General features: G+C 39.8%; 1 protein-coding gene across 2 annotated transcripts in view; it reads left to right on the top strand.

Annotated features, from left to right (window-relative positions):
• TERF2 (telomeric repeat binding factor 2) overlaps positions 1-13,960 on the top strand; it is a 984,850-nt gene that overhangs the window by 154,304 nt on the left and 816,586 nt on the right. For both annotated transcript variants that reach the window (XM_044081913.1, XM_044081912.1), the window contains exon 3: positions 8,898-9,028. In XM_044081913.1, coding sequence (XP_043937848.1) covers positions 8,898-9,028 — 131 coding nt within the window. The remainder of the gene's footprint in view (positions 1-8,897; positions 9,029-13,960) is intronic.

Below are 13,960 nucleotides of genomic sequence, written 5' to 3'. Positions count from 1 at the left end.
CTTTCCTAATCCTTGAAATAGAGGTGAAAGGATCCTACATTCTCTTGATGTGCATAGACAGCTTGGGTTTTACCTGGACAGGACATAAAGACCTTCGGAAATCAGCACAGATATTGGTCAGTTTTGTCCTTGGATCCCAGGACAAGTTTATTTCTAAGCAAACCATTTCTAAATGGATTGCAAATTACATTACTTTTTGTTGTTCCTTTCATGGTAAGGTCCTTCCTCAAGGGGTTAGGACCCACTCAACTAGAGTAGCTTCCACTTCTGCAGGCTTTTTAAGAGGTGTCCCTACTACAAATGTTTTGGAGACTGCCACATGGTCTTCTGGTCACACTTTCACAAAGCATTATAATTTGCCTTTGTTTTCCAGAGCCAGGGCAGGGTTTGCCACTGCTGTTCTGCAGGGCATTATCTCTAACCCTTGATTCTGTTGGCTCCTCCTGGGCTTTGGTAATCAACCCATTAGTTAGGACTGCAACAGTGAAACAAGATGAACAGATCTACATTTATGGTAAGTGTACACAACTGTACTGTTTGAGTGTATTCATTGTTGCAGTCCTGGTTTTCCTCCCTCCTGCCCCCTTTTTTTGGTCCTCTCTTATTCTCTTTTCCTAAGGTACAGGCTTACTACCCATCCTCTTTTTACTTCCGGGCTTTCAGCTTGATGTCTGTGATGATTCCAGTTTTGTCCTTTGGAAGATATCACAGGAGTCATATGGTGGACAGTCGGTCTGTGTGTCGGTCTGCCTCCCTCCTAGATACCATACCTTGTGTCATAGCAAGTCAAAACTGTGTCTGCAAATTTGATGATCTGTGTCAAAAGCATCTACCCAGTTTTGTACATGACAGTCCATTTGAAGTTCCCAGTGATGGCCTTCACCACATATGCTTCCGCCCTGGGTTGGGGGGGGGGGGCATGCTTGTCTGAGGTATTTGGGCACAGACGCCAGTGTTCATAGCAGTGCCCTTGAGATGAGGCCAGTGGGTATCCCTCCAGCTTTCCAGGCCTTCCTCTGCAGGGTGTGGTAGTCATCCACTTCAGCAGTAAGGTGGCATGATCTGTCCTGATGCCTTCTGGTGTCTGCAGTTCCTACTTGAGATTATCCTCCTCTTCTGGGACAGATAGCATCAGTGAGAAGACTCACAAGAAGAGTTGCAGTTCCATTTCCGAATTTTCCACGGATCATCCTGCCATGGAAGAGCACAGGAATCACTTGTGTAAGAAGAGGCATTTAGACTCCCACAGGAGTGTCTCTCAGAAATTTAATTTTCATGAAGGTGAGTAGTCTTCAAGCCCCCTCCCCCACTGGAAGTTTTTTCTTTGAGGGCCACCCTGGAATTACTTCGGTAAAGAGGGGGTGGTCCACACACCCCCCTTCCCAGTAGGAGTCAGTATTTCTTGAGGCCCTTGGAGCTGGCCCATGTACTACTTGTGTGGTCCCCCAAGTGGATAAGCATATTGATCTATTGTCCCAGCAGAGATGGAATGAGCCAGACATAGTGGAGTGCAGACATTGGCAGCACAATAAAATTATTTTCTTCATGGAACAGACCTCACTGGAGCAAGGGGCTTGCAGTGGATGCCATTGTGGTAGTGTTGGCCATGAAGAAAAAGCTCTCTGAGGAAAACTGTGCTGTCTACCCCCCAAGAAGGGAGTCTCCGGCTTTGGACAGGTTTGGTAAGAGAACTTTTACTTCAACATTCGCCTTACATGCGTTGAACTGTCTATCACATCTGATGAGGTTTCAGAAGGACGCGACCAAGGAACTGTCCCAAGTCTTTATCCAGAAGCATGACTGCAGAATCGCACAAAACAGTAAATTATCAGTTGGGGACCTTACAGTCCATCTTGAATGTGTTAGTGAGCCTTTTGTTCATCATGATAGATGACTCATCTAGAACAGCAAGCACGAGCGTTGTATGTCAACACGACTGGATGCATCTCTAGTTTGTGGAAGACTTCCAAGACATTCTTTCTGAATGCCACTTCTGATGAATCCACACTCCTTGGGCCCAAAGTTAAACATGCACTTACTAGAAGTGAACAAGATGGCACAACCCTGTCTGTCATTGGCATCTGCTTCTCTTGTCTGTCAGAGGACCTTTTCCCATAGCCAGAGGGGTGGTATTCTGGAAGTCTCTTGGTTTTGCATATGACACTTCAAAAGTCAGACCTCTCCCAAAGGGGCAGGGGGGGACAACAATAATGGACATTGCTGTTTTAGGCAGAGATGGTCCCAGAACCAAGATGTTCAAGGTCCTTATACTGACAAACCCTTCAGCACTCCTGAAAGGTTGCCAGACTGCAGCACTCTGGAGGCAGATGGAAGTACTTGTCTCTGCACCCCCATGCCTGCAGTGAGTTGAAACAAGGTATGTTCTTTTTATTTGGCCACCCCAAATACCACAGAAAGGCTTCCTGATGTTCCAGTCCCACAGAGAGGAAGGTAGCAGCTCAAGAGGTCACAAAGCTGTTAGACAAATGACTTATCCAGGAGGTCCGAAAAGGCCAGCAGGTGGTCTGAATCTACTTGCAGTTTTTTTTAGTTCCAAAGAAAAATGCATCCGAGATTATCCAAGTGCAACTAACTCTGGGCAAGACCGCAATCAAAGTTGTAGCTTGCTACAGATCTCCCACCATGCCCCAGGATTCCCACTCCTTTCTTGATGCACTGGAAAATATTAGGGTACAACCGAACACCCTAATAATGGGAGATTTCAACTACCCTACCATTAACTGGGAAAACTACTCATGTACCAACTCTTGTGCTCACCGTTTTCTGGAATTCGGAAATTCCAATGCCTTGGATCAGCTTATCCACACCCCCACCAGGGGCAGCAATATCCTAGACCTGGTTATTACCAACATGGGCAACTGGTGCTCCACACCAGAGGTCAATTCCTCATTGGTCAGATCCGACCACAAGCTAATTGCCCTAGACATCCACATCCCTCCCCCACCCCCCATTAGGGAAACCACAGTAAAAAATTTTCTCCAAAGCCAACTTCACTCTTAAGACAGAAGTGGCAAACTTCACAGCACCCATGCTGACGGACAGTAGAGGTATGACTGCTGAATCCTACACAAATGCACTTTATAAGCACTTACACGAGTGCATGGATCATGCAATCCCTAACAGAACCAAGATGCTATCCTCCAAAAAAGGGAAGCCAATCTGGTGGTCCCCTGCTATAAACAAACTCTACAACAGAAGAAAGAAACTGTTGCAGAAAAGAGTAAAATCCCATGATTGGAGAAACTCCCTGGTCAGCCTCAGTAAGAAGCTGAGATCCCTCTTAAAATCCTCCAAAGCTAGTTATGAAAACAAAATCGCCACTGACTGACTCTAAAGACAACCACAAAGCATTCTATAGCTATGTCAAGAATCTCAATGGCAACACTCAAATCTTTTCTGAGTTACAGCACAATGGCACTAAATATACAGAACCAACTGATATTGCCAACTTCCTGGCAGATAGTTTCAGTGCTAACTTTACCCCCCTGTCATCCCCTAAAGGGCCCATCTGTATACCAGAAGAATGCACTGTTCCTGTAATCACGGCTGCGCAGGTAAAAAACACACTATCCAAAGCCAAGAACACAGCATCTGTGGGACCTGACAACATTCCTGGCTGTGTTCTACATGAACTGCAGAACAAATTGGCACCCCACCTAAGTACCATGTTCAATTATAGCCTCATCTCAGGCTATGTGCCCACTGAATGGCGCACAGCGGTTATCCCACTCCACAAAGGGGGAGCCACCACAGACCCCAGAAACTACCGCCCCATTAGCCTAACGAGCTTGGTCTGCAAGGCTATGGAACGTATCATCATGGAAATTATAAACAATGAGACTGGTAATCTCCAAACTCAGGACCCCACCCAGTTTGGGTTTGTAAAAGGCAGATCATGTCTCCTAAACCTGATAGACTTCTTTGAAGCAGTCACCAAAGCCAAAGGTGAGGGTAAGGTGGTTCACATAGCTTATCTAGATCTCGCCAAGGCTTTCAACACCATCCCCCAATCTGGAATTGTAGATAAACTCACTAAACTAGTTATAAATCCCTATATCACAAGATGGGTTGCTGGCTCACTGACCGAACCCACACTGTGAAAGTAGCAGACTCCAAATCCAACTTCAGACCAGTGACAAGTGGAGTACCACAGGGTTCAGTCCTGGGTCCTCTCCTATTTGGTATCTGCTTCTCTAAAGTACAGGCTAACACAGAAGGTCTTTAGCTAACAAAGTTCCCAGATGACTGCAAACTAGGAGCCATAATCAAAACTCCAAAAGATGTGGACATCCTACAAAAGGGCTTCACTGAGACAGATGCTTGGTGTCCAAGCCATGGCCCCAAGCTCAGTGCCAAAAAGTGCATTGTCATCCCTTTTGGTAAAAACTCTGTACCCATGAACTACCACATAGGCGGTAGTTTACTTAACACAGTGTGATAAGAGACCTTGGGACAAAGGTGGACAGTAGTCTCTCCTTTGATAATCACATCGCCACAGTAGTCAGAAAATCATTCTACGTGGCACACCCTCATCACAAAAGGTTTTCTCATCCAGGAAAAAGAGGTCATTGTTGCCCTCTACTAGTCACTCATTAGACCCATTATAGAGTACAATGCCCCTTTTGGTATGTACCTCACAAGAAGTCTACAACAACTGAAAAGGCCACAGAAGTACATCAGAGGATTAGCAGCCTCAAACAGACGCCCTACGCAGACCATCTCAAAAAACTGCTGCTTTACTCAGTCACATATCGCCTACTCAGAGGCGATCTCTGACTAACACACAAAGCTATGTCAAACCCATAGCTTTTAGTCATGCTCCACTTAAAGAAATCCCAATCCCTACGAGCTACATGCTCTAGGGACCTAAACATTGTCACCACTATAAACAGAACATGCTGGAGGGATAGTTTCATGTCCCAGAGACTTCCCATACTCCGGAAGAAACTACCTATCTATATGAAACAAAGTTCCTCATTAGCATTCTTCAAGAAAACTCTTGATTGGATGGGAGATAGGAAATTCACCCCGGGGATCACTTCTGTGGCTCTGCTCTACAGTGGCACAGGAAAATAATTTTCTTGGGTGGCGAAAGCCAGGGTACCTTTTGGCTAGGCTTATATAGGCCCTAGGGCCAATAGCCTAGTACCTACCTATGACCTCAGGCCCATTTGGGATCTCAGCCTCCTAAACAAGTTTGCAAAGTAGACAGAATTCTGGATGGTCATGATTTGGTCCATTTTAACTTTTCTGAGGAAGGATGACTGAATATGTTTGGTGGACTGACAGGACATCTACTATCACGTAAAGACAGCCAGGCAGATCAGGAGGTTCCTTTTAATTTCAGCTGAGCCATTTTTTTTTTTTCAGTTCTGGGCATTGTCCTTCGGTCTCACCACAGCCCTCAGGTGTTCAAATTAATGACTATGCTTGCAGCACATTTCGGACTACAGGGGTTTCTGTTTCAGTACCCAGATGACTGGCTTATAACCACCATCAAGAGGGATCTGCTAATCTGTGTCAGAGATTCCTTGCTCCAGTTATGCTTTTTCCTAGTGATCATGGTCAGCCTGCAAGAGTCCAAATTGACATATGTCCAGACAGAATTGTCATGGGATGCTACCTAGACATCACCTTGCAGATGGCCAAATTTCTGGAATCCAGATTAGACATTCTATATCAAGAAGCCTCCTTGGTTCTTTCTCACCAAAACCCCATGGTGAGATCATTCTGCATCTTTTTGGGCTGTATGGAAACTTCCGTCAGCTCTTGTTCCTCATGGTAGATTTCACATGGAGTATTAAGTCTGTCCTACACTAATCCATACACTTTCCAGTCAGGCTTATGAGAATCTACAGACAGTAATACAGTGATGGCTACGTACTCCACTAGTTTCTCTAGGCTGTTCACTTAGTATGGCTACTGGGAAAGGGAGAACCAACTGGGCATTTCAAGAAGACTGTCCAGAGTATGTGGACTTCGACAGAGACAATTATTCATGTCAGTGCTCTGGAGGTGAGGGCAGTCCTCTTAGCACTGCAGGCCTTCCATGACTACCTCCCCAGGAAGATTGCAGTTCAGGCAGACATGTCAGTGGTCTGGTACATTAACAAACAAGGAGGAACTTGCTTGTATCCATTATGTTGAATGGCCATGAGGGTTGGCAATGGGCAATTTCTCTGACCGCTTTCTAGTTGCAGTGTATTAGCAGATAAAGTTGAACAAGCCCATTCTTCTGCCTCATAAGTGGCCTTTCAAACAATTGGATGCTACTAAGATATACAGCTGCTGGGTTCATCCTTGCTTTGATTTGTTTACAACCTATTCCAACACCAAATGCAGAAGTTGCTTTGCCCTGATTCCTCAGGAGCAAGTGTCATTGAGGGATGGTCTTGTCCACACCTGGGTCTCCTATATGTTTATCCACCCAGTCCCCTCATCATTAAGTTTCTGCAGAAAAATACTTGGTGTAAGGCCATGATGATTCTTATCGCCCCCTTTTGACTTTGATAGATATAGTACACTTTTCTATGACCACACTTGGTGTATCCCCTAGCTGGGCACTAGACTCTCTCTGTCCCAGATATGATTTCTAAACCACCCAGTATGCCTGACTGGGACATCAAAGCTCTGAAGCTAACTGCTTGGTTTCTCTATTTCCAGTGATGGCTAGAAATTCCAAGCTTTCATTTTCTATGATTTTCATATTGCCATTGTCTCAAAAAACTTCCACCAGAAAACTCTAGAAGCAAGTGGAGGGGATTTTCAATTTGGACTTCCACTAAGGGTCTGCACCACTTTTCAGCTCCATTATATCAATGTTGAGTTTCTAGCAGATTTGTTTCATGCAGGAACTAAGTTTCCCAAAGTTCAGGTTTAGTTGGCAGCTGCTTCTCGTTTCCACATGGGTGAAGACGGTACTCCAGTTGCTTGTTGAAACTTTCCAAGGCTTTTTTTGTGGAGCACCTTCCCTACAACCTTCTTTGAGGGAGCCCTGTTCCACCTTGGGATATTATGATTTTATTTCAGTTTTTGACAAAAAAATTCAAGTCTGTGGCTGCAGCAGAATTTAAACTTTGCAGTTACTTCATCAAGGATTTCAGAACATCAGGCTTTGTCTTGTTAACCACCATATATGGTTTCTCTAGAATGAATCTTAAAGCAGGCAGTTAACCTGCCTTTTTTCTTTCAAAAATGTTCAGATAAGGGGGCTTACACATTGCATTTGCTGGATGTTTTCAACTATGTTTCAACTTGCACTGAACCAAGGACCTCAGAAAAAGTAGCCACTTTTTTTCTCTCCTTCTCTAAAGCAAAATTGGGAAATAGTGTCTCTAAGCTCACACTGTCCAGGTGGTTATCTAGTTGCATTGTTTATAGAGTCTCAAAGCATCGTCTCCGCTTCACAAGCCTAAAGCTCATTCTACATGGCTGTTGCTATTTCTCCAGCTTTTTTTTCTGAAGTTCCTATAGATTGAATTTGTGCTGCAGCTACTTGGTTTACTGTGCATACATTTATTTCCCATTACAAGCTTGAACTTTTAGGCTAGGTCTCTATCTTCATTTGGCTCCACCATTCTCCAGAATATCCTTCCAGACTTTGTAATAGCTGGGGAGTCTCTCAACTGTGAGACAAATGAAAAGATAATATCTGATATGAGTTATGTACCCTAACATTAGAGCCATGTGTCGTCCTCAACTTTCCCTTCCTCTGCTCCTGCTAAAATATCTTTGTCTTGGGCTTTCTGTTGATCATACTGGACCTGACAAGACCCTTGTGTTATTTACAGTCTTTGACTGTTTTTGCTGTAATTTCAGGCCTTTTTTCCTTGCTAGTATGATAAGGATGGGTTATTTTTATATTGTCAGGCAAATTCTGTGAGGATTTGTCAGAGTGGAGGGGAATTATGGGTATGGGTAGAGCCTGAGTCTTAGATCCTGTAGTCTGAATGTTATCGTTGTCTGATCCGATGTATCCAAAGAAACAATAGCTGAGACGCACTTAAGAAAACATCACAGATTAGTGTTATGGTAAGTACATAACTTTTTCATTTTAATGCTATTGGCTTCCAACAAAATAAACTGCCAGAAAATGGAAATCAAAATCTAAAACTACTGTAATTGAAATATTGAGATATAAAAGAACTTAGTCTGTTCTTTAGAAAGTAGTAGGAGCAAATAACAGAAATAAATGAAATTTATGGAAATAATACATGTAGAATAATGTTCTGGAGGAGGAGTGAGGTTTAGGGAAAGGCAGGAATTGAGCAATTTATGTAAATATTGGAGTGAATAACTGTTATAAAGAAGGAAAGAAAATATATGCAGTGTATAATTCATGAATTGTGTTAGTATGGTGTGTTTTTTTAATGTATGTCTGCCTATGTCTTAAGTGATAACTTAATAAAAATGTTTAAAAAAATAGCATAATGCATTTAGCAGTAAAATTAATTCATGTGCTGCTGGGTTATGAAAAAACAGAAAACTGGGAATTGTCTTTACTACTGCTGTACCTCTTTTGTCTTGCATTATACATTGATAACTTTTTGTCAGCAATGTGTTAAATTGAGTCTCCCCTGTAAAGCGGCAATGCCCAGTGAGAATATCCATTTCAAGAAATGGTAAATTAACTCTGCTCATGCAAATCTAACATTTTTGTTGCCGTTTATAGTGGTTGCTAAACAATTGATTTTTGTAGTCGGACAGGAACTGTTGTGACATGAGTACAGAGCTGGTTGGATTCTGCTGTCACTTCCTTCACTCTCATAAACTTACTGTTTTTGTTTAATATTGAGAAAAGGTGTTGTGTATTATAATACATTTTGCAGTAGAAAATTAGGATAGCATAATTATGATGATGTATCTTGTGGTTTCAGATTGCACGTTTGACACAGAGAGTGAATTAACACCATTAGAATCCTCTCTCAATGTCCTTGACCACTTAGAGAAAGAGTGCATTGTGAGTGAGAGCTGCACAGCAAAGATCAAGAATGCAATCAAAGAAATGGTGAGAAAATAATTTTTTTCTGAGTAAGTGGATTAAGGTGGTATTTGATCAAACTAAGTATTAAATGTCTTATGCCTGAACTGGTATGTTAGGGTTTTAAGGGGTAGACTATATCCAACTTTTGAGTAAATTAATTTGATACGTTATTGGTCATATTTAAAAGGATTGTAAATGAGGATAGTATGAATGGGTTGCTAACAACAGCAGAGTAAAAGTCTCAGTAGGCTTTAAGAAAATGTACCCTGGTTTCTGTTCAACTGTTTTGACATAACCTTGATTCTAAGAATAGGTCTGTCTGTGGTAATGGGATTAATGCCACATATTTTAGGACCTGTTGGCTAATTAAACTTTCCTGGCTGCATCACATATCAAGCTCTTTCCAGTTCTTAGTTGATGCTCAAAAGTCAGGCCAGCCATAAGTGGCCCAAACCTACCTTCTAGAAAAACGTCAAGTGTTGCTCAAAAGTTGAGAGAACAAATGTGCTTTTTCATTTCCTTCCTGTCACCAAGAAGTTGTAAGTACTGTGTTTGTCACTGCCAAGGACATTTTTCTTTTCCTTCTCATGCCCTCATTATTGTGCCCAGGCCCATCCAAACTTTCAAGAGTGACTGTTTAGAAAATTTGCCTGTAGCAGGCTTACCCTTCCTGATGATGGGCATGCTAGATGCCTGTATTCCTTGGGTATACAGCATGATTCCAGAAGCTGTTCAGTCAGTGAGGAGTTTAATGATGTGAACTAAGAGGAAAACCCTTTTGTTCTTAACTGAACAGGACTTTGTCAGAACTAAACAATTTGACCACAGTAATTCGTGGTTAATGAAATGAGTTGTCATGTAACTTCTTTTTTTTTTTGTTTAAATACATTTAACCAATTAAGTCTAATCATTATTTGGAATAATTTCCTAGAACATCTTAAAGGAGCCCGGCAGTAAATGCCTTGCAATAAACATGTATTACATAAAAGCATATTGTCAAAATATTCAGAAAAATATTTAATAAAAATGAGCATAAAAAACACAATCAGCAAAAATAGAAATAAATAATGGAGTATTTATAGATACATGATCATTCAGTGCAGAGGGTTTGTTGGTCTAAGCTGCCACTGAAGATCCCTGTACTCGTGCTTCTCAGGGACCTTCATGTGGGTTTATATGGATGTCTTCTAAAACTGCAAATTTAAAGATGATGTGGCCTGAAAAGGCCTTCAATTGTTTATAAAAGGCATTATTTTCATTACATTTCCTGATATCATAGTAATATTCTTACATCCTTTTGGCAAGTCACCTTTTGGTCTTGCCAACATAAGCATTGCAGCTCGTGCAAGTAGCAATGTATACTACCCTCTTGGTGGTGCAGTTACAATTTTTAGGTAAATTAATAATTCTTCCACATATCATTATAGTATTCCTCATAAGGATGCAGTTGCATTGACTACAACTCCCACATTTGTTCATACTGATGTTATTGCTCTTCCAAAACTCTCCTGGAACATAGTTATTCTAAGTTTTTTCCAAGTTGTTTTCAAAATGTTATCCTGTTGGGTGCCTATACACAATTTGTTTAAAAAGACATCAACTACCCCTTGGTCAAAATTGAAGATACCCCAATTATTTTGAATTATCTTTTTTATATTCAAACTATCTGAAAAAGTATTTTATATCAAAAGCAGAATTGAAGGATTTCTTCGCTGTTTCAACTTTATGAATTGTACCCTCACCAGTTTTAAGTTCTGTGCCAAGCAGGGTTTTAAATCTTCTGTGGCTATCCTTCTTGACTTCACTACTAAGTTCTGTAACGATTTTGGGATATCCTCTCTGAAGGAGCATTTGGGTCAGAATGCGACGCTATCTCAAAATCCTCTGAGATTATCCTAGCCAACCTAGCAAACTAATTCGCTTTTCTGTGTTAGTGACAGCTACTAAAATGCAGATATAAACTAGAAAAGGTTGTCTTACTGTAGACGTCTGAGGAAAATCATCCCCCATTTTTTTTCTTTATCAAACCATCTAAGTAGTTAGTACTGTACACAGTGATAAATGAACTTTAAAAACTCAGTACTTGAATTAATGTATTTAAAAAATTCTTCAAGTGCATCTAAGGTGTTGGTCCATAAAAGAAATATAGCATCAAGAAAGTGAACATTTAAGTTCCAACAATTATGAAATCTAGAATTGAACGCACCTTTATTTTCCCAGGATAGCATTACTAAATTAGCATATATGGGTGCACAAATGGATCTCATAGCTACTCCCTTACTTTGCTTAAAAAGCTCGCCTTCAGAATAGATGAATTGTTAAGAACTAATTCCATCAAGTCAGTCACTAGACAAACTTATTCAAAAATTCAAAGGAAGAGACCACCTCAGAAGAACTTTCTACTAGATTAGTTGAAGGTTACCGCACAAGGTTCTAAAACTTGCCCCTTGGTGGCCTGTATTGATAGGAAATTGAAGCTGTACACAATAAAATGCTCCCATTTGTTAAGACTCATGGGATTTTCTGAACAAGCTAAAAGAACGACTTTACAGAGAGGAAATTATTTTTGATACTGTTGATGTGATAGACTTGTTCTCAGCAGTTCCTCGTGACATAGGATTAGAATATTTTTCAGAGGTGGTCTCTCTTCCTTTGAATTTTTGAATAAGAGGTTTGTTTAGTGGTTGACTTGATGGAATTAGTTATTAACAATTGTATCTATTTATCTGCCTTTGGGAAGGGCATATGTGCTTCTGCAAATGTGCAACCACCCGATCAAGAGGTATACCACTTGCATTGTAGGTGTTGCTAGGCGGCCTCCCTCTCCCCAGGGTGGGTAAAACAGTATTAGCTGCCCATTCCCATCTTCCTAGTTCATCCAGCACCTGTGCCACTAGTCAAACATGGGTCATCTGGGGTGCAGTTAGGACCTTTATCTTGCTGCCTGTGGGTTTGTTTTAAAACATGCTAGGGCCAGCAAAATTAACATACCTGTAATATCTCTTCCTATTATTTATTTTAAGCGGTTAGTAAATGCTCATACTTTGATTTGCTAACATGATCATACTTTGACTTACTAGCGTGATTTACTTGTGCAAGTATATTCCTTTGATTTTTGATTTATATTATTCAAGCCGTGTTTAAATGGCATAGGAAGCTTTTTATGTACTCTTCACTTGTTTAATGGAATGAGAAGTGACTTTTTTCCACTAAAGGGTCCTTTTAGCTTTGTGGTTAACTTTTGTATTTGCTGTAGTTATTTAACAAATTGAGTCAGAGTTACTAGTGTCTCAGCCAAATAATGTGTCCACCTCCTGCACTACAGTTGAGGTTTAACAGTTTATAAGATCCTAAAAAATCTGCATTGATGCAGTCACATACTAATTTGAGTTTAATGTGTAACACAGGCATTGTAAAGTTTGTATGTTTGATGTTACTAATGGTTGAACTGTCAAATCTAAAATAAGACCTTGAGTATTTGTTCATACTGAATCTAAAATGTGACTACTGTTAGCCATCATAGAAACCAATTAAAATAACTTGTAATTGCGAAGATCAACAATTCAGCTCCATAATGAGAACACTTGGAAGTATTTCATGTAGTACTGAAGTAATTGAAGTTGTTTATCACAATTAAGCTGTCGCTGTTTACCAATTTAACTGAAGAGTTCAAAAATTCAGTATGTTGTTAACCATTCAAGTCTGGACTTCTGTAAGCACTAGAGAGCCCAATACAGTCCCAGTTACAAATGTTGATTACATTAAGATCTAAATTTTTAGTGTTAGCATCTTAATTTATTACATTTAATACAAGTCTAGGAAATCCGAAATGAAGTCATTGTTAATTACATTACACCCAAACTTGAGTATGGCGTAACAATATGGAAACCTTATAAGAAAGCAAGCATGTGTAAACTGGAAAGAGTACAGTGGAAATATAGAACCAGCGAAAGTCAGAGGATCAAACACAGAACCAAAGAAAGTCAGAGTTGCCATCCAGCATTACTGAGGAAATATACCAAAAGCATCCGTGGATGTGAACATTTTAAGTTATTTTGAAAGACTGAAATATGTGAACTTGTACATCGTCTCTTACAGATATTTAAGAGGAGATATTATTCAGGTAATATAGGGCATTTAGAGATGACCATCTCTGGGACTGTTTGGGGTTATGAAAAAGTAACCGAAAATCCACCAAAGAACTCCAACAGCAATGCGAGTCCGGTCACAATAAAGGAGGGTCTTCAGTGATTCAAAATGATGCAGCCATTTTATTCCACTTAAAGCGTTAACAGAGTAGTACACTCCATTCGAAACAGCACATAAAATTAATTGTAAATCATGGATTAAGCGCTTTCGTCTCCGTTTGGAGACTTCATCAGAATCGATGAAATAAGAGCATCAAAATCCTTTTATACAATTGAGATCTAATTAGCTGGCATCTGATTTAATTAATTGATTACCATTTCTAAAAGAACCAACATACAACCAGTACTTGTATATAAATTCTCATTTTTGAAAGATATCTGATCAAAATAAACTATGACATTGTTTTATAAGCATGAATATTAAAAATAAGTTTATATATATAAATTATAAGCAGAACAAAAATCTATGATTATAAAAAAATAAAAAATGTATGTGTATAAAAATAAATGAATATGTATATATATATATATATATATATATATATATATATATATATATATATATATATATGGGAACAGTAAATAAATATTTTGTATATATAAAATATTTTTATATAAAATATATATTCCAAAATACCTATGACATATATAATATAATATATATATGAATAAATAACCACTTAAAAAAATTTTTTTTAATTTTTTCATAAAATATTTAAGCAAAAAGTGTATTTTTTGCAATCCGGAAATTAGTCTTAAGGATGGACAACAACAGTCTTTTATCTGAATTGATTAGGGTTATTCAAAC

The sequence above is a fragment of the Protopterus annectens genome, chromosome 8.part1 (genome assembly GCF_019279795.1).
Source record: "Protopterus annectens isolate FY-2018-M chromosome 8.part1, PAN1.0, whole genome shotgun sequence".
NCBI lineage: Eukaryota > Metazoa > Chordata > Ceratodontiformes > Protopteridae > Protopterus > Protopterus annectens.
Note: the sequence above shows the minus strand (reverse complement) of the source record. Positions and strands in the feature narration are given on the sequence as shown.